The 21,936-nt window shown below is 40.8% G+C and overlaps 1 protein-coding gene across 1 annotated transcript in view; it reads left to right on the plus strand.

Moving 5' to 3' along the window:
- The window catches only part of LOC308349086 (uncharacterized protein), a gene marked incomplete at its 3' end in the record, with an annotated part of 78,337 nt that extends 66,571 nt beyond the window's left edge, over window positions 1-11,766 (plus strand). The window contains exons 2-3 of the mRNA XM_080813622.1: window positions 8,577-8,641; window positions 11,475-11,766. Of these exons, the coding sequence (XP_080669748.1) occupies window positions 8,577-8,641; window positions 11,475-11,766 (357 nt within the window). The remainder of the gene's footprint in view (window positions 1-8,576; window positions 8,642-11,474) is intronic.
- Window positions 11,767-21,936: the final 10,170 nt, after the last annotated feature.

Consider the following 21,936-nt stretch of genomic DNA (forward strand, 5'->3'; position numbering starts at 1 on the left):
TCATGGGAGAAGTGGGAAATAGGAAGTGTGATTGGGAGACTGTCACAATCTCAGTGAGAGACAATGGAAGATCGCATCAGGGCCTTGTCAATGGAAAGAGGAAGATGTAATTGTGTAGAGATAATAGTTGATGTTGTGTAAGCAATGATGTGTATGCAGCAAGAGAGAAGGAGATGTCAAAAGTGACTCTGAAGTTTTGGGTCTTGTTGAATTCGAGAATCATGGTACTAATATAAACATGGGGAAATATAGGAGGAGGAGAAGTTACTTTTCAATGGTATAGGCTCAGTTGTGTTTTAAAATGTACCTTGGCTTTGTTTAAATCAGGTGTGTTAATATACATAGACATGAGAATGAGTGTTTTTATATTCATAGATCTCTAGCAATAGGAAGTGTGGCATGCCTATATGGGAAAGCACCAGGATTGGTCAGAAGGCAGAAGGAACAAAGGAAAAGCATGGGCAAAAGCCTTTATTATTGTTTTCAGGGGATGGAATGGACAAGGAAGATTAGGTGGCTAAGTAGGTTTAGGATTGGATAGTTTGAATATAGTAGGTGTTTCTAGGTTTCTAGTACCTGGCCCTAGGATAATATAAGGCAAGGCAATAGTGTCCCGGGCTTCAGGATCCTGACAGGAGGCACATTGGAGTAGAAACTTGGAATTGGTTGTTCTGTCAAAGGAGTGTTGGAAGGCAAGTTGTTTTCAACCTCTAGGAATTAGTTAACCCTGGGAGGGCAGTCTCTCCTGGTCAGCAAGGCCCCAGATGTCAGAGCATCATAAAATACAGAAAACAAAAAAGCATGATTAATAGAAGTTGCCTAGGTAATATGTCATAAGCAAAAGCTGGTTCTTGGCAGATCTGAAGAAAATTTAGGATTCTAAAAACAGAATTTGCAGTCACCTATATAGAATGGGGCTCATACAAGCAGAGGACACTGTCAGGAGAGAGAGGACATGTGTAAGAGAAAGGAAATGACCAAATACAGAACGCAAGGAATGCCTGCATTGAGAGGTGGAACAAAGAAGTGGAGTGAGACGAGACCCAAGAGGTCTCTGCGGTGACAGGGAAGCATGCCGAGAAAGTGTTCTGGAAGAGAAGTAGAGGTTAAAAAAGGGGTCCTCCAGGGAGTGAGCAAAGACCTAGGAGTCCTTGAGGACTTCTGATTATACAGGATAATAAGAGGTACAGGCCCAAAAGCCTGATTGCAAAGAGTTACAGCATGAATGGTCTTGGGGCAACAAATGCAGACCTCTTTTTAGAGAAACTTGATGAAGAAGGAAGGAGAGGAATGGGGTGTAATTATTATTATACATTATTATTATTATTATTAACATTATTATAATATTATTAATAATAATAAGCATCATTATTAGCTGATGCTTAGTAGGCACTCCAAAGCCAATTTTCCTAATTTAATTTCTCTGTTTCCTACCAATATCTTACAGTTCTGGGAAAAGAATGGAATTTTTTTTTTAACCCTCCTGTGTCCTGGTATATTTTTACCTGCCTATCTCCTCCATGAAACCATAAGATTGAAGACAGGAATGCTGTATTACATGACTAGCACTGTTCTTGGTATAAGCTGTGCTCATTGCATGTCCATTGAATAAAAGAATGGATGGGCACTTCTCAGAAGAGTAGTTTCTCCACCCAATATGCCATACATTGCATGTCTTGGATTGTTTCTCTGTATGTGTATTTTCTTCTTTGCTTATATCTATTAATTACTTCAAAATGCAACTGGCAATTCATTTCCTCCAGAAATCTTTTCCCAAGTAACCTAATCTAAACAGTTATTTTGCATATTTTAAGTGTATTCAATTTGTATGAATTTAAACTTTACTTAATAAATTCTCTTCTGTAAGTATTCCTAGGTCACAGTATGTTCATAAGTTTTCTATCCTCAAATATAACAAAACATTGTGCATGTTGAGCAAATGTTAACTGGCATACATAAACTATAAAATACATCTCAATATGCAGGTATCATAAATCAGTATCATAGGTCTGCTATCTCTGTGATCTGCTGGGTGAAAATATTCATCAGTGTCACAGTTCTGTGTTATATAAAACAGAAAGTCATGAATTAGTGACCTTCAAAATGTCAAAATAACACTCCAAAATAATGCATCCTGCAATACATTATTAACATTCTAATTTTGTCTGCTGTGGCAAAAGTGAGGTGGCTAACAGAAGTGTTCTAGCCATTTAGTTACAAAAGATACTGTTTCTTCATTATGATCATTGAATTTCACACATTTGGGGCACTTATTCATATTTTTATAAACATCTAACAAGTGAATTATTTGAGAATTATTAAAAATTAAAAGCTAAGTATGGGGGCACTTGGGTGGCTCAATGGGTTAAGCCTCTGCCTTCAGCTCAGGTCATATCAGGGTGCTGGGATGGAGCCACACATCTGGCTCTCTGCTCAGCAGGGAGGCTGCTCCTCCCCCACCCCACCTGCCTCTCTGCCTGCTTGTGGTCTCTGCCTGTCAAATAAATAAATAAAATCTTAAAAAAAAAAAGTGAAGTCTGAAGCATTCAATGAGGACACAGGACTCTCAGTATGCAAAATCTGCATAGAAACTGTACTAATGGGAAATACATAAGTAGAAAGAAACATCAATCCGTGTACTATACAAATAAAGTTGCAGATTATCCAGCAGGCCATATTCTGTACACCTGTTATATTCAGGGGTTACACTGTTCTGATTCTATTTCCCTGCTTCCCCTACTAAATTGGGACCTACACTAGGGCAGCATCTGTATTCTATTCATCTCTTTTCTTAATTCCTAGCATGATGTTTGGCATAAAATAGGCCCTTATTAATTATGGAACTGAATTAAAAACATACATGTACATCTACCTGGCCAGGTGTCTTTTACCCTTTTTTCATCTTTATATATATTTATTTATGCCAATGTACATCTAAATTTATTAGTATGGAAAAAATGTTCACAATGCCTTGCTGAGAGGTAAAACAGGTTTCAAAATATTTAGAGAACCATCTTACCTGTATAAAGGTGTATCCATATATCCATAAGCTAAGAATGCAGAGATAGGCCTTTAAGGATAGTAAATAAGGTGTCATTCCTAGATGATTTTCACTGAGATCTCCAAATTTTTTCACATTGTCTGACTCTTTTCATGGTGAGCCCAGGTTAACTTTATAACAGTGAAACAGTTTTCAAAATGTAAGTAGAATATAAATTGAACCAGGAATACTCAGGTCCCAGGCCTGCTCCCTACTTCTGTGGCAAACTACTTGTCTAAGTTGAAATTTAATCATATAAGAGAAAACAAATGAAACAGATCTGTCCTTTTAACATTCTGGTATTGCTTTGAAGACCACCATGGGTATGACCTGGGCACAAAACTCAGGCATTACTTTTGTTTGTTTTAATTTTTACTTTCAGCCCTCATTGTGTTCCATCAATAGGGAAGTTAATCCTGGCTTTTCCTGGAGTTTCACATCCTTGTCCCCACAAAGTTTTATGTGAGTTCTGGCATCTTACACAGTATTAAGGTTTGGGGTTTGCTGGGAACAGGTGAGGCTGTCACTGCTTGGGGGTCCAGAGACATAGCCAATGGGATGTCCATTCCACTGGCCCAGAGTGGCTCTCTCCTACTTCCAGATAACATTTGGGGTGCCAGGTATTTTGCAAATTTTCTAATAGCCCCGCCTTTGCAAGCCATCTTTTCTCTCAGTTCTTGCTCACACACAGATGCAAGGTCCAGAACCTGGGCTGGGAAACTCCTCTGCTTTCAGAATCAGTATTTGTCCTCCTTTCTGCTCAGAACCCAACAGAGGCACTTCCTTTTCTGAGGAAGGGGTAGCAAAAGCTTTATTGCCCTGGTCCTCATCCCTCACCTGCCTTGCCAAGACATGTTATCTATACTGTGGAATCCTCTCCAGCTCTGGGACTCATAAATGTCTTCTCTTTTACATCTTGTTACAAGACTGTGCCAAGGCTATGAGTACAGAGTACCTAACTGAGTGAAGGAAAAAGGTACAGGAATAAAAGGAGGAAACAAAACCCAGAGGTATTTTGAAATATTTTCTTGACCTTTGTGAAAATGCTGTGATCATAGGAGAGTATGCAGAGTGGACACAGACCAAATAGAAGACAGTCTACCAGCCTTGTCAATAGGGTTCTGAGGGGCATTAGATCCTAATGTCCTAAGACATCCATCGAATGTAATAAATTATCTCCTCTCTCTTGCACCTAAAGCGATATTAGCCATACCTGCTCCTTTTGGGAATTGAGAAAAATAGTTACTCAAAACAGCCCCTCAGGGGACTCATTCTGCCCCTGAACTTGTTGGGAAAGACTCACAAGACTGCTAGCTGTGCTGAAATTCAGGTAAGGAGATCCTTAACTAAGAAGATAGTAAAAAAAAAAAATTGTAGCAAAAATGTGTAGATGTCTACCCCAGAAATGAAGGATCAAGGAAAACGTTCTCAGGAGTGAGTGCCGGGTATGAGAATGATTGGCAGGAATCTTGAACTCAAGAGAATGTGATAATGCTAGTCCTGAATTAATGAGGGGGTGAGGCTTTGGGACTGTAAAGAAAAGAAGCTTGGAATACTCTGAAAACAGGAACAGGAAATAGGAATTCTTTTGGTTTTTGTTGTTTGAATGTCTTAAGAGGATAAGAAAATATCCTGGACCCAAAATTGTGGCATGCTACAAAGCTAGCCCTAGTGTTCCGTATTTTAAAGGGAAGTGCAGAGATTACAGTCAAGATTACAAAGTGAAGAGGAAGTATGGTCTTTGAGGTCAGACAGGTGGCCCCAGTTAACAGTCCACCTTCAACATTTCCTTAACTTCAGATACTCAGTTTGATTTTCCATAAAAATAGAAGCTGCCATTTATCTTGTAAGGTTGTGGAGAGAGTCAAATGAAACAGATGTAAAGAGTCTACGATAGTGTCTGGCATATAATAGATCCTCAGTCACTGCCTGGCATCATTATTTCTCTTGGTTTTACTTTAGTTGCTCCACAATGAGACAAGTATACCTACTGTCTTAAGAAATAAAAATATAGGGGTGCCTGGGTGGTTCAGTGGGTTAAAGCCTCTGCCTTTGGCTCAGATCATGGTCTCAGGGTCCTGGGATTGAGCCCCGCATCAGGCTCTCTGCTCAGCAGGGAACCTGCTTCCTCCTCTCTCTCTGCCTGCCTCTCTGCCTACCTGTGATCTCTATTCCCTGGGGAATTCTATCAAACTTTCAAAGAAGAAATAATACCTATTCTCCTGAAGCTGTTTCAAAAAATTGAAGCAGAAGGAAAACTTCCAGACTCTTTTTATGAAGACAGCATTACCCTGAGCCCCAAACCAGGCAAAGATCCTACCAAAAAGGAGAATTTCAGACCAATATCACTGATGAATATGGATGCTAAGATTCTCAACAAGATCCTAGCAAACAGGATCCAACAGCACATTAAAAAGATTATCCACCATGACCAGTTGGGATTCATCCCTGGGTTACAAGGATGGTTCAACATTCGCAAATCAATCAATGTGATAGAACAAATCAATAAGAGAAGAGAGAAGAACCACATGGTCCTCTCAATTGATGCAGAAAAAGCTTTTGACAAAATCCAGCATCCGTTCCTGATTAAAACGCTTCAAAGTATAGGGATAGAGGGAACATTCCTGAACTTCATCAAATCTATCTATGAAAAACCCACAGCAAATATCATCCTCAATGGGAAAAAGCTTGTAGCCTTCCCGTTGAGATCAGGAACACGACAAGGATGCCCACTCTCACCACTCTTGTTCAACATAGTATTAGAAGTCCTAGCAACAGCAATCAGACAACAAAGAGAAATAAAAGGTATCCAAATTGGCCAGGAAGAAGTCAAACTCTCTCTCTTCGCAGATGACATGATTCTTTATATGGAAAACCCGAAAGACTCTGTCAAATAAATAAATACAATCTTTAAAAAAGAAAGAAAGAAAGAAAGAAAAACATAAACTATAAAAATACCTCATCTTTTCCACTTTTCTAGCCTTTGGAGAACTACTCAAATGATAAGAACTTGTGGTTAAAAAGAGGGAAAGAGAGTGTTGCCTGGGTGGCTCAGTCTGTTAAGCATCTGCCTTTGGCTCAGGTCATGATCCCAGGATCCTGGGATCCAGGCCAGCATTGGGGGGGGTCCCTGCTCAGCGGGAGACTTGCTTCTCCCTCTCCCTCTGCCCGCCCCGCCCCCCGCCCACTCATGCTCTCTCTCATGCTCACTCTCAAATAAATAAAATCTTTTAAAAAACCCATCTCCTTAAAAAGAGAGAGAGAGAGGGAGAGAGAGAAAGGGAGAGAGAGAGAATAACAAGGTTACAGAATCTATGGCTTTCCTGAGAAGCATAAGGAGCTATTTTGTCTCTTCCCATTTGCTTAGTGATAAATAGATTCATTGTTTATCTATATTATTAGGGGAGAAAATGGGATGTGTGGGTAATTGTTTTTCTTGTGTGGTGCGTGTAATTCTATTTTTGTAAAGTGCTGATCCTGGTCAATTCTAAATACCTTTAATTTTGAAAGATTCTATTTTCTTCTGGAATCCTCTTGTGCCCACAAAGTTAGTAATGGAGTATCATTTAAATAATATACTGTGGTGAGACCATAACAAAATGGTTAAGAGAAGCATTTTGAAGGTTGACTTAAAATACATTGACTTTGAAATAAATATACATCTGGTGTAAAGAATGGATTCAACTAAAGGCACACATTGGTTTTCCTAACAGATAAGATTTTGGGGAAGATACATATTTTAGTTTAAAATATTCTAGTTTGAGTTTGGTTGTACCATAGCTTACATAATACTAATTAGATGCTGGCTTAGAAATATGTGTTAGCCATAAAATTTTGGCTAGATTCACATCAGAAATCTGATAGGGCAAAGATCAACATGATTATACACATATTATGTACCATGTAGTAAAATTTTTCCATGATGTTAAGGAGAAGCAATAAAATTGTTCCATGAAGAATCTGAGCGCTGTTAGGTTCAGAGTGACTAGATTGAGGCTTTATTTCTTAAACATTTAACTGAGCTGGATGGTGGTCTACAACACCCAGCTCTCTTGAGCCAGAATTTCTAATAAAACCAAATGTAGAAAGCGTCCATCTTACAAATATTTTTTAATTTCTTTTGATAAAAATAATGGAGATTATTTAATGCAATAGACTTATAATGCTTGCTTTGAAAGCTTAGAAAACCTCCTACTTTATAAACTATTTTATATTGGTTATTTACTGTTAATAGATATCTAGATATATGATTTTACCTGCTGTATTTAAACTAAGGAAGTAATAAACTTATTGAATACCTGTTATGTATTCAAATAATTCAAGATAATATCCAAAACCATGAAATTATCAAAACTGTTTTTCTTAATCTGTCCAGAATTTCAATGCTAAATTCACCTTAAAGTAATAAATATAGGGGCACCTGGGTGACTCAGTCAGTTAAACATCTGCCTTCGGCTCAGGTCATGATCCTGGGGCTCCGGGATCAAGCCCTGCATCAGGCTCCCTGCTCAGTGGAGATTCAGCTTCTCTCTCTCCTTCTGACCCCCATTCGTGCTTGGTGTCTCTCTCTAGCGCTCTCTCTTTCTCTCTCAAATAAATAAAATCTCAAAAAATAAATATAAGGTAACTTGCTGATTATTCAAAATAGCGTAGACTCATAAGAAGTATGCTCTATTCCCCTATCTTCACTCTATATGTGTGGTATGTTCCGAAGTGTTAAGAGGAATGAGGTCATGTGGCTGATGTCAGAAGGTGAGGTATGTGTCTGTGGTAAAAGAAAAATGCTCTACGGTGTGTCTCATTACCAACTTCCTATTCCCCTGAAAGTGGTCTTCATCCTGCTTTCCTTCCTGGCCTGCCTGACTTCTGGCCTTTCCAACTGCCTGCCTTCTCATCGGCTCTGGGGTGGGGTCTGAGGCTGTACCTTGGCTTGAGTCCAGGTGTTTAGAGAAGGTGTGATTTTGTCCTTTTGTGGTGCTAGAGCTCAGCCTACCTTCCCTCTCTCAGAGAGGAGGGAAGAGTCATCTGACTTCTATTTACTTTTGATAAATTTTGTGCACACAAGAAACACAGAGAGGGTCAGATCTAGCTGGGCATCCCAGCAAGACACAGACCAATAGATTATAGCAAGGGAGTGAAGGGGCACCTGAGTGGCATAGTCAGTTGAGATTCTGACTCTTGGTTTTGGCTAGGTTCATGATATTGGGGTTGTGGGATGAGCCCTGAGTGGGGCTCTGTGCTCAGTGCAGGGTCTGCTTGAGACTCTCTCCCTCTCCCTCTGCCCCTTCCACCACCTCTAAAATAAATGAATGAATCTTGAAAATAAATAAATAAATAAAGATGATGACACCATCAAGATGGCATCATCTGTTGTTCCTAACTTTAGTCCCCCTTACAAGAAGACCCTAGACAATTCATAGAACCCCATTGAGAAAATCCTCAAATCCAAGGGTAAGGCTGACAACAGAGACCAAAAAGAGAGCACTAGGTTGGGGAAGGGAGCTGCTACACTCCGATGGTGTTTTTCCTCCCCCAGGCCAGCACAGAGCCACATCAAGATCCCCCTGGGCCTACAGTTTCTCCAGTGGGAGAGAATCTAAGGTGAGCAACAACTCCCCTGGCATTGTGGGATGTTTCCCAAGAGGCCCCCTCAGATCTTGCCTCCTGGAGACACTCGGATGGGAGATAGGGAGGAGGAGGTGGGGCTCACCACAGCCAACACTCAGGTCTGGGTGGATTGCCTTCTTCCTTGCAGCGTGCCTGAGTGGAGATCCCAGCGAGTGGCTCTGCAGATACGGCCCTATATGGCCAGGAAGTTCAGCGGGCAGTCCAGCTTGGATCCCCAGCCAGCTAATCTAACCGGCCCCACCAGGGCAGGAAATCAAATCTGTAGCCCTGCTTAACTGCTGAATACAGCCTCTAGTCCCTCCTAACCAGTAAGCCCAACCAGATAATCAGGCCTGATACAATCAGTAAAGTCATTAACTAATTAGTGAATTATATTAAAATATATATGGGATGGAATATTCAGCCACCAAAAAGAAAAAAATTCTACCACTTACAACAACATGGATAAACCTTGAGGGCATTATACGAAGTGACCTAAGTCAGAGAGAAAAACAAATCCTGTATAATTTCATTTATATGTGGAATGTGAAACAACAGATTTTATAGAAAAGAGAACAGTTTGCTGATTGCTGATTGCCAGGGGTGGGGGTGGGGTGGGATGGGGGAAATGGGTGAAGGTGGTCAAAGGCTATACATTTCAATTTATAAGATTTCGAAAAGGTCTGAGGATGTAATGTATTACATGGTAACTCTAGTTAACAATATTGTATCATATATTTGAAAGTTGCCCCGAGAGCACATCTTCAAAGTTCTTAACACGCATGCACACACATACGCACACACACAATCACAAGTTCAGGGAGTGATGGATGTGTTAACTAATCTTATTGTAATCATTTCACAATATATATGAAATCATCACACTGTACACACATAACATTGCTCTTCTCCCTCTCCTTTTTTCAAACTCACTTTGGGTTCTGAGTTTATTTACTGAAATACAACACCAGGAGGTAGCAGTCATTGAGGCTCTCTTAAAGGTTGCCTATCATGAAGTTCTTGTTATTTAAATAGTTGAGGAAGCCTCCTGGTTTTTGCACACTCGTTCTCTCTTCTGGAATGTAGGTTGAACAGAGTGAGGCTCTTCAAATGAGGAGAATATGGCAGACGTGATAGGACTTTTTTCCCAACGTTGGGTTACAGAAAGACTGTAGCTTCCTTCTTGGGGGTGCATTCTTATGTTATATGTCAATTACATCTAAATAAAGCTGGAAAAAGTGTCTGTAATGTGTATTTCAGTAATAAACTCAGTACCCAAAGTGAGTGTGAAAAAAGGAGAGGGAGGAGAGCTAGGTTATGTGTGTACTCAATGGCTGGAGAATTACTGAAGATAAATATTTCACTAGATCATAAAAAAACTGAGATGAGAATATATCCAGCATGAGGATTATTCCAGTATTATCATTTTATTTAGATTAATGGTAAAATCTTTCACAAAGAAATTATCTCCCTTTTACCCAGTCCTTTATAAAAATTTGTTTCTAATGGAACTGTGTCCTAGAATCCTGTTGATTTTTATGTACCCACGCTTAAATTACAATGAATATTCTCCTTGTCATCTTCAAAAAAAGCACCATTAGGGGCACCTGGGTGGCTCAGTGTGTTAAACCTCTGCCTTGGGCTCAGGTCATGATCTCAGAGTCCTGGGATTGAGCCCAGCATCCAGCTCTCTGCTGGGCGGGGAGCCTACTTCCCCTTCCCCTTCTGCCTGCCTCTCTGCCTACTTGTGATCTCTCTCTCTGTCAAATAAATAAATACAATCTTTAATGGAAAAAAGAAAAGCACCATTAATTCACAGTTATCGCTGGGTAGATACTAGGGAGTTTTATCTAGTTTTCATTAGTGTTGATACATGATCAAATAAAATCACTTGTTGAGTGTATTTATAATGAGTGAATAAAGCACTATCTGAAAGTACGCACAGGTTACAGAGGCAATCTGAAATAATGTTTCATTCACTAGTGGGAAGTGATTTTGGAACCATTTCTTACAAATACATTTATATGTATTTGTGCATGTAACTGATACATATGATATGTATATATGTATATCCCATGGAGATGTATGTAAATGTACATAGGTACATAAATAAGAACTCAAAGCAAATTTAAATAAACACAAGAATTTACACAAGGCCAAAAAAATTCAAAGCAGAGGTGACTCAAAAATTCTAATGAAAACACATACATGATGAAAAGTCTCAAAATGCAAGGAAAAGACAGTCTCTATTCCATTCTCGGAATTTCATTTAAGATCAGAGTTGAAGGGGTGGCCTTTTCTTTAGAATTGCAATGTGCTTTCCAAACACCTTTCATTTCAACGTGACTCTGGGTGATAGTCCCTAAGATTCTAACATTTGGGCACTGTAAACATTATTTTACTCCTGTGGCCCACTGAACAACCTCCAAAAAAAAAGAAACTTTGGCAACTATCTGTAAGGGAAATGAAGTAATCATCATTTTCCATTTCTCTCTGGATTTCTGACACAAGCCTGACAATACTGAGTGAAAATGCTCTGGAAAGTAGAACTGGGATGTGAATACAAAGCAATATTATGGCTTTGTCCCTCAATGTTTCCCCAGATCCAATGTTCCTGAGAGAAAATCTTCCATTCTCCTCTTTTGACTATATGAGTGGCTGTGCCCTAGGGTGTCATAATTTCTCTTATTCTGAGGCAGAACCTTCATCTTCATCAATTAATGCATGTAAATGGATGTGAAGATGTATTCTCAGATTCATCTGAAAGATATTTTCTGACCTCAATTTTTTTTACATTTATTCTGACTGATTCAATTTCTTAATGAAGTTTGCCTAGGAACAACCTGAAAAGCTGTCTAATGGTAAGAGGGGAAGAAGAAGAAGAAGAAGAAGAAGAAGAAGAAGAAGAAGAAGAAGAAGAAGAAGAAGAAGAAGAAGAAGACAAAGACGAAGATGACGAAGAAGAAGAAGAAGAAGAAGAAGAAGAAGAAGAAGAAGAAGAAGAAGAAGAGGAAGAGACGACAGCATTATTTTGCAATCTTTACTCAGATTTTCTAACAAAACGTTTGCCAAGCTGTATGGATCTAACTAAATCCCCTTGGTGTTACGAGTTTCAGTAAGCACATGCCCAGGCTATTTGCATGCTAGGAAACAAATGTAGAGCACATGTCTTGAAACAACTTAATGTGAGAGTGAATAGTCTGGACTCCAGAACCAAGAACGTGAATCTTGGCTGTAAAGGACAGAGGATAAAAAAAGAAACAAACAAACAAAAAGTCTACATATAGAAATAAAACATTTGTCTTTAATGTCTAAGCTCTTTCCTTAAAACAGTGGGAAATCATTTTAATGAATGAGAGGAACCTGCCACGTTTCAGTGCTAAGTCATAGCAGTTTGGCTGCACGTGTTCAACCATGTGACAGCTTTTGTGAAATTGAAAATATTGTTGCATTTTTCAACTGTAACTAAAGCTAAAGGCAAGGTTTCTGGCTTCATTCACAGCTTACTGATCAGGCAGCTGGACCAAATGCTGACAAAGAGCAAAACTAAGGAAAACAAAAACACTTACACTTATGGAAATGTTACCCAATCTAATGCCCTCCCCCCACCAAAACAAGAAAACATTAAAATTTTCTGAATGGTTTTAAGTAAGGCATATATTTCAAAAATTTGGTGGAGAGGGTGAAGTTAGGATTTATTCATAATAGAGATACCATTTTGTTTAGATGTTTTGTTGAGAAAACGCAATGATGCAATTTAAAAAAAAATACCTTATTGTGGGGGCACATAGGTGGCTCGTTGGGTTAAGTGTCTGACTTCAGCTCAGGTCACGATCCCAGAATCCCGAGATCGAGTCCCCCATTGGGCTCTCTGCTCAGTAGGGAGTCTGCTTCTCTGTCTCCCAGCTTGTGCTTTCTCTCTCTCTCTCTCTCCAAGTAAATAAAAAAATAATCTTTTTAAAAATACATTATTGTATATATTCAAACCACAGAAAATCTCATTGTAGAGATTCATGGGTAAACTTAAAATATGATAGAGAGAAACCTTTTTTTTCCCTGCTTTACTTCACTCTTAAAGAACACATAGGCAGCCCTGTAGATGGGGTGTCATCTTGTTAACAGTGTAATTCAGCTGAATACTACTCACCATTTTGCAACGTATGAATAGGTATGTTAGAATGTAAGATTTGGGTAAAATAGTTTGTTAATGAAATTAACATTAAATCAGAGCTTTGTTTCCCTTTTAATTACATTCACTGTGACCCATGGATGACATCCCTAGTCCCCAGTGACCATCTCAAAAAGTATGTGAGCAAATTTAGAGTACAGGTACAGAGTGAGCTCCAGCCAAGTCACTACTTCCAGGAAATTGGACCAGTTACTTGACTCTAAACCTCACTTTTCTGCTCTATAGTAATGAGGATAATACCATCATCCACCCCCTGAGATTGTAGTGGTAAAAATTAAACCATGAGCCAAGCGCTCAGTTAGCACTGAATAAGTGTTATTCTTCTTCATGGTGAACAGAAGGCTGGATGATTACAAGCCAAGTAACTCAAGGAGGAGAATCACTGACACTTTATTGAGGGCAAACCAGTAAGTAGGAGCAGGGTCATGGTTAGGAGTGAGCAAAACAGACTTCTGGCTTCTGTCACCACACAAAACCCCTTTCTTTCTTTTCTGCCAGTTCAAAGCTCAGTGGTCCCAATTTGCTCTTCTCCAAAAAGTTCAAAACAGACAATACAAGAATAGAACAAAATGGATTGAAAAGAGAAAACTTTGGCATCAAGCCCTGGTAATGTCAGGTCTACTTAACTGTGTTGTACAAATTCAATAAGATGATATTTTTACAATATAAAATTAAATGATTATATGAAGATATGTCATTTGGCTATTTATGTTAAAATGTTTATAGCTAACAAAACTATTTAAGTTTTCATGTTTATTTTTATATGGTAAAGATTTGCTATGCAGTTCATAGATATGGTCATTTTTAAGCAATACACTGTATGTCATATATGCTGAACTCTGTGGAACCACTTTGTGTACAATGGGTCTCTCCAGACACGTCTTCCATCATGAAGACAGACCTCATCTCAAAACTAAGCAGCGAAGCTAGAGAGTGTACCTTGTGCTTAAGGCCAAGAGGCAATGGTGTCGTGAATGCCTGTACCCCAAAGAGGGGATTCATCAGAAAGACAGAATCATGTCCAATAGAGTATGTGAGAGATTGAGGAATTCGTCATGCACTTCAATGTGAGCAAGAAACAGGTCTGATGAAAAAGCACCTTTCAACTCAAACAACACTGTAGAGCAACCGTCCATCCACAATCATGGTCAGGCCAGAGGACAAAAGTGGACCCAAAAGTGTGTGTGAACAATAGGGAAAACTGAGAAAATCGCCCCAAGGAAGCTGAAGTGTGTGCAAATGGTTAAGTTCAAAGAATCCCTGGTTTCAGGAAGAGGGCCAGCAAATTGCAGGTATAGAACCCTAAGAAACAACACTGGAGAGAAACTACCTTTCAGCGAACACCATCTCTCTGGAAGGTGGAAGCCTGTTCAAACGTTGGAGTGAAGGGACACAGGGAGTGCCATGTACTTAGCTGGGAGATACAAGTTTGGGCAGCATGCGTCTTTCCCCTGAAACCTTATTTCACGAAGATAGAAGTTATTTCAAATGTACTTGAGGAAGGCAAAGGAAAGTGCCCTGTATTAAGTCTAAGAGTCCTTACTTTCAGGAAGCAGTTTCAGGAAGTATCATTTGTTAAGATGGAAGCACTTTGCAATGTCTGAGTGACAGCATCTACAAAGTTCCCTCTCCATACCTATGAGAAGGAATCCTGTGAAGAACCATGCTTCCACTACCACCTCCCAGGCAGACGGGAGTGTTAGCCAACCTCTGTGGTGCAATACACGGTAGGTAATATGTCCTGGACTCTGTGGAACCAGTTCCTGTACATGGGTCTCTCTAGGCATGTCTTCCATCATGAAGACAAACCTCATTTCAAAACAAAACAGGGAAGCTAGAGAGTGTGCCTTCTGCTTAAAGCCAAGAGGTAACATTGTAGTGAAGGCCAGTTCCCCAAAGAGGGCATTCATCCAGAAGACAGAAGCATGTCCAATACAGTGTGTGAGAGATAGAGGAAGGTGTCATGCACTTCACTGTGAGCGAGAAATAAGTCTGTTGAGAAAGCACCTTTCAACTCAAACAACACTGTAGAGCAACCGTCCATCCACAATCATGGTCAGGCCAGAGGACAGAAGTGGACTCAAAAGAGTGTGCAATCAATGGGGAAAACTGAAATAATCTTCCCTAGGAGCCTGACCTGTTTGCAGAAGGTTAAGTTCAATGAATCCCTGGTTTCAGCAAGAGGGTCTGCCATATGCCAGGACTGTAACTCTAAGACGTAAAATGGGAGGGAAACCACCTTTCAGTGAACACCAACTCTCTGGAAGGTGGAAGCTTATTCAAACATTGGAGTGAAGGGTCACAGGGAGTGCCATGTACTTATCTGGGAGATACAAGTGTGTGCAGCATGCGTCTTTCTACTAAAGCCTTCCTTCATGAGACAGAAGGGATGTCAAATGTACTTGAAGAAGCCAAAGCAAAGTCCCACATATTAACACTAAGAGGCCTTAGTGTCAGTAAGGCAGTTTCAAAGAATATGATTCATGAAGATGGAAGCACTTTGCACTGTCTGACTGACAGCATCAGCAAAGATCCCTGTCTGTACCTCTGAGACAGAATCCTGTGAAGAACCATCTTTCCACTTCCACCTCCCAGGCAGTCCCAACTGTTAGCCAACATCTATGGTGCAATACATGGTAAGTAATATATCCTGGACTCTGCGGAACCAGTTCGTGTACAATGGCTCTCTCGGGCACATCTTCCATCAAGAAGACAGACCTCATTTCATAACTAAGCACGGAAGCCAGAGAGTGTACCTTGTGTTTAAGGCCAAGAGGCAACATTGTCATGAAAGCCACTTAAACCGAAAAGGGCATTCATTCGAAAGACAGATTCATGTCCAGTACAGTGTGTGAGAGCTTGAGGAAGGTGTCATGCTCCTCAGTGTAAGCGAGAAACAAGTCTGTTGAAAAAGCACCTTCCAACTCAAACACCACTGGAGAGCAACCGTCCATCCACAAACATGGTCTGGTCAGAGGACAGAAGTGGACTCAGAGGTGTGTATGAAGATCAGGGAAACCTGAAATATTCTCCCCAAGGAAGCCAAAGTGTGTGCAAAATGTTAAGTTCAAGGAATCCCTGGTTTCAGGAAGAGGGTCAACAAATTGCAGGACTGGAACTCTAAGAAACAACACTGGAGAGAAACCGCCTTTCAGCAAGCACCATCTCTCTGGAAAGTGGAGGCCTATTCAAACGTTGGAGTGAAGGGACACAGGGAGTGCCATGTACTTAGCTGGGAGATACAAGTGTGGACAGCATGAGTCTTTCCCCTAAAACCTTGTTTCATGAAGACAGAAGTTATTTCAAATGTACTTGAGGAAGGCAAAGGGAATTGCCATATATTAAGTCTAAGATTCCTTACTTTCAGGAAGCAGTTTCAGGAAGTATCCTTCGTGAAAATGGAAGCACGTTACAATGTCTGAGTGACAGCATCTACAAAGTTCCCTCTCCATACCTATGAGAAGGAATCCTGTGAAGAACCATGCTTCCACTACCACCTCCCAGGCAGACGGGAGTGTTAGCCAACCTCTGTGGTGCAATTCACAGTAAGTAATATATGCTGAACTCTGTGGAACCACTTCATATACAATGGGTCTCTCCACGCATGTCTTCCATGATGAACACAGGTATTATTTCAAAACTAGGGAGGGAAGCTAGAGAGTGTGCGTTTTGCTTAAGGCCAAGAGGCAACATCATAGTGAAGGCCAGTACCCCAGTAAGGGTATTCGTCTGGAAGTCAGAATCATGTCCAATACAGTGTGTGAGAGATAGAGGAATGTGTCATGCACTTCACTGTGAGTGAGAAATAAGTCTGTTGAGAAAGCGTCTTACAACTCAAACAACACTGTAGAGCAACCATCCATCCACAATCATGGTCAGGCCAGAGGACAGAAGTGGACTCAAAAGAGTGTGCGATCAATGGGGAAAACTGAAATAATCTCCCCTAGGAACCTGACCTGTTTGCAGAAGGTTAAGTTCAACGAATCCCTGGTTTCAGGAAGAGGTTCAGTAAACTGCAGGAATGGAACTCTAAGAAATAACACTGGAGGGAAACCATCTTTCAGCGAACACTATCTCTCTGGAAGGTGGAAGCCCGTTCAAACGTTGGAGTGAAGGGACACAAGGAGTGCTATACACTTAGCTGGGAGATACGAGTGTGTGCAGCATGTGTTTCCCCTAAAACCTTGTTTCATGAAGACAAAAATTATTCCCAATGTACTTGAGGAAGGCAAAGGAAAGTGCCTTATATTAAGTCTAAGAGTTCTTACTTTCAGGAAGCAGTTTCAGGAAGTATCGTTCATGAAGATGGAAGGACATTGCAATGTCTGAGTGACAGCATCTACAAAGTCCCCTCTCCATACCTATGAGAAGGAATCCTGTGAAGAACCATCCTTCCACTACCACATCACAGGCAGACGGGAGTATCAGCCAACCTCTGTCATGCAATACACAGTAAGTAATATATGCTGAACTCTGTGGAACCACTTCATGTACAATGGGTCTCTCCAGGCACATCTTCCATCTTGAAGAAAGACCTCATTTCATAACTAAGCAGGGAAGCTAGAGAGTGTACCTTGTGCTTAAGGCCAAGAGGCAATGTTGTAGTGAACGCCACTTAACCCAAAAAGGGCATTCATTCAAAAGACAGATGCACGTCCAGTACAGTGTTTGAGATTTTGAGGAATGTGTCATGCACTTCACTCTGAGTGAGACACAAGTCTGTTGAGAAAACACCTTCCAACTCAAACACCACTGTAGAGCAACCATCCATTCACAAATATGGTCTGGCCATAGGACAGAAGTGGACTCAAAAGTGTGTGTGAAAAATAGTGAAAATTGAGAAAATCTCCCCTAGGAAGCCAAAGTGTGTGCAGAAGGTTAAGTTCAATGAATCCCTTGTTTCAGGAAGAAGGCCAGCAAATTGCAGTTATGGAACTCTAAGAAACAACACTGGAGAGAAACCACCTTTCAGTGAACACCATCTCTCTGGAAGATGGAAGTCTGTTCAAACGTGGGAGTGAAGGGACACAGAGAGTGCCATGTGCTTAGCTGGGAGATACAAGTGTGTGCAGCTTGCGTCTTTCCACTAAAACCTTGTTTCATGAAGACAGAAGTTATTTCAAATGTACCTGAAGAAGCCCAAGCAAAGTGCCATATATTAACTCCAAGAGGCCTTACTTTCAGTAAGGCAGTTTCATGAAGTATCGTTCAAAAAGATGGAAGAACTTTGCAATGTCTGAGTGACATCATCAGCAAAGTTCCCTCTCTGTACCTATGAGAAGGAATCCTGTGAAGAACCATCCTTCCACTACCACATCCCAGGTAGACGGGAGTGTTAGCCATCCTCTGTGGTGCAATACACAGTAAGTAATATATGCTGAACTCTGTGGAACCTCTTCGTGTACAACGGGTCTCTCCAGGCATGTCTTCTGTCATGAAGACAGACCTCATTTCAAAACTAAGCAGTGGTGCCGACAATATGGCAGAGAAGTAGGAGGAGGCACCGTTTCAACCTGTCTCCTAAAGTGAGCTGGTTACCTACCAAAGGACTCTGATCACCCATGAAATCAGCCTGGGGTTAGAATTATACACTTTTGTGTCTCTACAGGGCAGAAGACGCCAGTGGGCAGATAAAGAGGAGTGGAAACATCAGACTGATATTGGAAGATAAACAAAAGGGGGAGGGAGCCACTAGAAGTGTCCCATGGGGAAGTAATACCCCAATAGGAGAGTGCCCTATAATTGGGGAACAGCAGTAACTTGGATTCTGGTTGAAAGCACTAAAAGAGCAAAGGATGGGGAAATTGGGGGAATCAGGTGGTTAGGGACAGGGCCTTAAGCCCACAGACCCAGGACAGCCACCGCTGGCGCTGAGGCAGAGAGAGTGCAGCGAAAACCAGGTCTTGGTCCTGAGCCATGGGCTTGCACCTGAGAGTGTCTGGGTGGTGGAGCCCCTGAGGGTGAGGGCGCCTTGCCAGCCAGCAGAACCACAGCCTTTTGCACTCTCCACTCTCGTGCTGCATGACCAGAGTGAGTCGCAACCTACACCCTCCCCTGAGAGAGGTGTGTGCAGGAGCCAGCCAGAGTTCTCTTAGACCCAGAGAGTCTGAGCACTCCCAGCCCTGGCCAGCATGAAAATCTAGTGTGCTATCTCTGCTTGGGACCTCTCTGGCAGTCTGGACCTGCCAGACAGCCGGGGCTAGTATTTCTCATGGTTTTGGGTACAAGCGGGAGTTCCTGTGACCCCCAGAGACCGTGACTGGGAATGTGTTCTGCCAGCAGCAGAGGGGGAATTTATGTGCTCTGGAGCACCCAGAGGGGAAGAAACTGAGGCTTCTCTCTGAGAGGGAGGACTGGGTGCACTTTGCTTTCCTCTAAACCTCCAAAAATCATCAAAAGCCTCCAAGGGGAGAGAAAACAAAGGAACAAACAAACAAAAAACCTCCAGAGAACAAAAACCTGAAAAACCAGTTTCCTCAGAGCCCACCCCCTTGATGGGGGCAGGAGGACTTAACTCTAGGAATATTGCCTGAAAACCCAGGCAGCAGGCCCCTCCCCCAGAAAGCCAACCAAAAAAAAGGGGGGGGGGGACAAGAGGACAATCACCACTACTTCATAGATACAGCTTTTATTTTTAATTTTAATTCGTTCCCACTATATATATGTATACATATACATATATATAATACATATAACTTTTTAACCTATTTACCATCACAATGAGATGTTCAGTACATCAAATTCCATAATAACCCTTTAACCTGAACTTTTTGACACATATACCTGTTTTTTCTTTTGCTTTTCTATTTCTTAATTTTTTAAATTTTATTTTTATTTAATATTCATATAAAGATAAGCTTCAAGGGAATCCCTTTCCCCAAACAATGCTACCCTTATAGGTAAACCAGTTTTAATCCCCCTTTATCTTAGGAAAGTTGAGTCCTTTAACAAAGATATCAAGATACATCCAGGAAGAATCAAAATAACCTTCCACGCCCACACTGAGAATTTATAACCACTCTCCCATCTTTTTCTTCTGTCAGTGTTTCTGTGTATTTGTTTTTGTCCTGGTAGTATATAAATCTTATACTTGGGGTTCTTTTTGATGAGGTTCTATTTTTGTTTTTATTTATTTTTTTTTCCTCTTGTCATCTACTTTTGTTGGTCTTTTTTTTTGTCTGTTTTTGTTTGTATACTTCATAAATCTTACCTCGGGGCCCATTTGGGCTGGGCCTTCTCTTTTATTTTATCTTTCTTTTTTTTTTTTTTTTCCTGTCTCTCTCTCTCTCTTTTTTTTTCTTTTTTCTTTCTTTTTGGTGGGGACTCTCAATTGCTCAGAATCATTCCAGGGTGCACCTTGCCTGCACCACAGTCAATACATTCAGCTAAACATCCGTTCAGCCATCTCTCACCAAAATGACTAGGAGAAGGAAAGCCCAACAGAAGAAAAAATTCAGAGACTGGGCCTTCTGCAACAGAGCTATTGGATATGGACATTGACAGTATGTCAGAAAGGGAATTCAGGCTAACAATTATCCAGGCAATAGCTAGGTTGGAGAAAGCCCTTGATGACAAATGGAACTGATTGTGGTTTTAATTGGTAGCTTCTGGATGCCAAGTGATGCCTAGCATTTTCTCATGTTTGCGAGCCATTTGGTTGTCCTCCTTGGAGAAATGTCTGTTTATGCCTTTCACTCCTTTCTTCACTGGAGTGTTTGGTTTCTGGGTGTTGAGTTTGATAAAGTCTTTACCAGTTTTGGATACTAGCCCTTTGTCTGGTAAGTCACTTCCAAATACCTTTCCCATTCCATGTGTTGCCCTCTACTTTGGCTGACTGTTTCCTTTGTTGTGCCAGAGCTTTGTATCCTGACAAAGTTCCAATAGGTTGTTTCTGCTTTAGCTTCCCTTGCCTTTGAGCTGTGTCTAGCAAGAAATTGCTGCGGCCTAGGTCAAAGAAGTTGCAGCCTGTCTTCTCCTCTAGGTATTTCTTGGTTCCCTGTCTCATATTTAGGTCATTCATCCGCTTGCAGTTTATTTTTTGTGTATGCTGTAAGAAAGAGCCCCATTTAATTCTTTTGCATGTTATTTAACATAGTCCTGGGAGTCCTAGCCTTTGTGCCTAATTGAAAATGCACTGTGCTTAAAAACGTCTGTCAAGTAACATACTCCCTTCATGAAGACATAAGCGTTGTAATGGCATATAATGGATAGAAGGTGTAGAACAACTAGGAAAAAATCCATGCGTTTACCTCCTTGGAACTACACTCTGCTGAACGTGTCCTTGAGTTGACAATTTCTTTTCATTTGCATGTTATGTGAGGACACATTAGCTGAAACAAAAATAGGTGCTTAACTTTATGAAACTACTCTGTGCTTTTAAAGCATCGCTTAAGTAACAACTTTCTTTTTCACATATGTGTTCAAGTACTTATGTGAAGAGTCCAGAGAACGTGTCCTTGTCCTTCATTCCTTGGAACAGTAACGTCTTGAAAAATTTTCAAGAAACATCCCCTGTCATTTCAATGCAATGAAATGGAATTGTGGCCACAATCTTAACCGACAGTGTTTTTTTATCCATGCTCCAAGCAACATCTTCTTTCCCTTAGAACACATGTGTTTTCATATGGTTTCACTTATTTGTGGAGCATAAGAAATAACACTGAGGACATGGGGAGATGGAGAAGAGAAGGGAGTTGAAGGAAATTGGAGGGGGAGATGAACCATGAGAGACTATGGACTCTGAAAAACAATCTTTATTTTGAAGGTTTTTGAAGGGGCGGGCTGTGGGAGGTTGGGGGAGCCTGGTGGTGGGTGTTATGGAGGGCACACATTGCATGGAGCACCGGGTGTGGTGCATAAACAATGAATTCTGTTACACTGAAAAGAAATTAAATTAAAAAAAAAACACACACAAGTATTTTCTCTTTGTGCATAAGACTACTAAAAGCCAATTGTTGAACTCCTCAGAACAACACTGTGTTTAAGGAACTTGTCAAGGCATGAAAAAATGTTCATCATCACTAGCCATTAGGGAGATTCAAATTAAAACCACATTGAGACACCACCTTACACCAGTTAGAATGGCCAAAATTAGCAAGAC

This window comes from Martes martes (assembly GCF_963455335.1).
Source record: "Martes martes genome assembly, chromosome: 9".
In the NCBI taxonomy this organism is placed as follows: Eukaryota; Metazoa; Chordata; class Mammalia; order Carnivora; family Mustelidae; genus Martes; species Martes martes.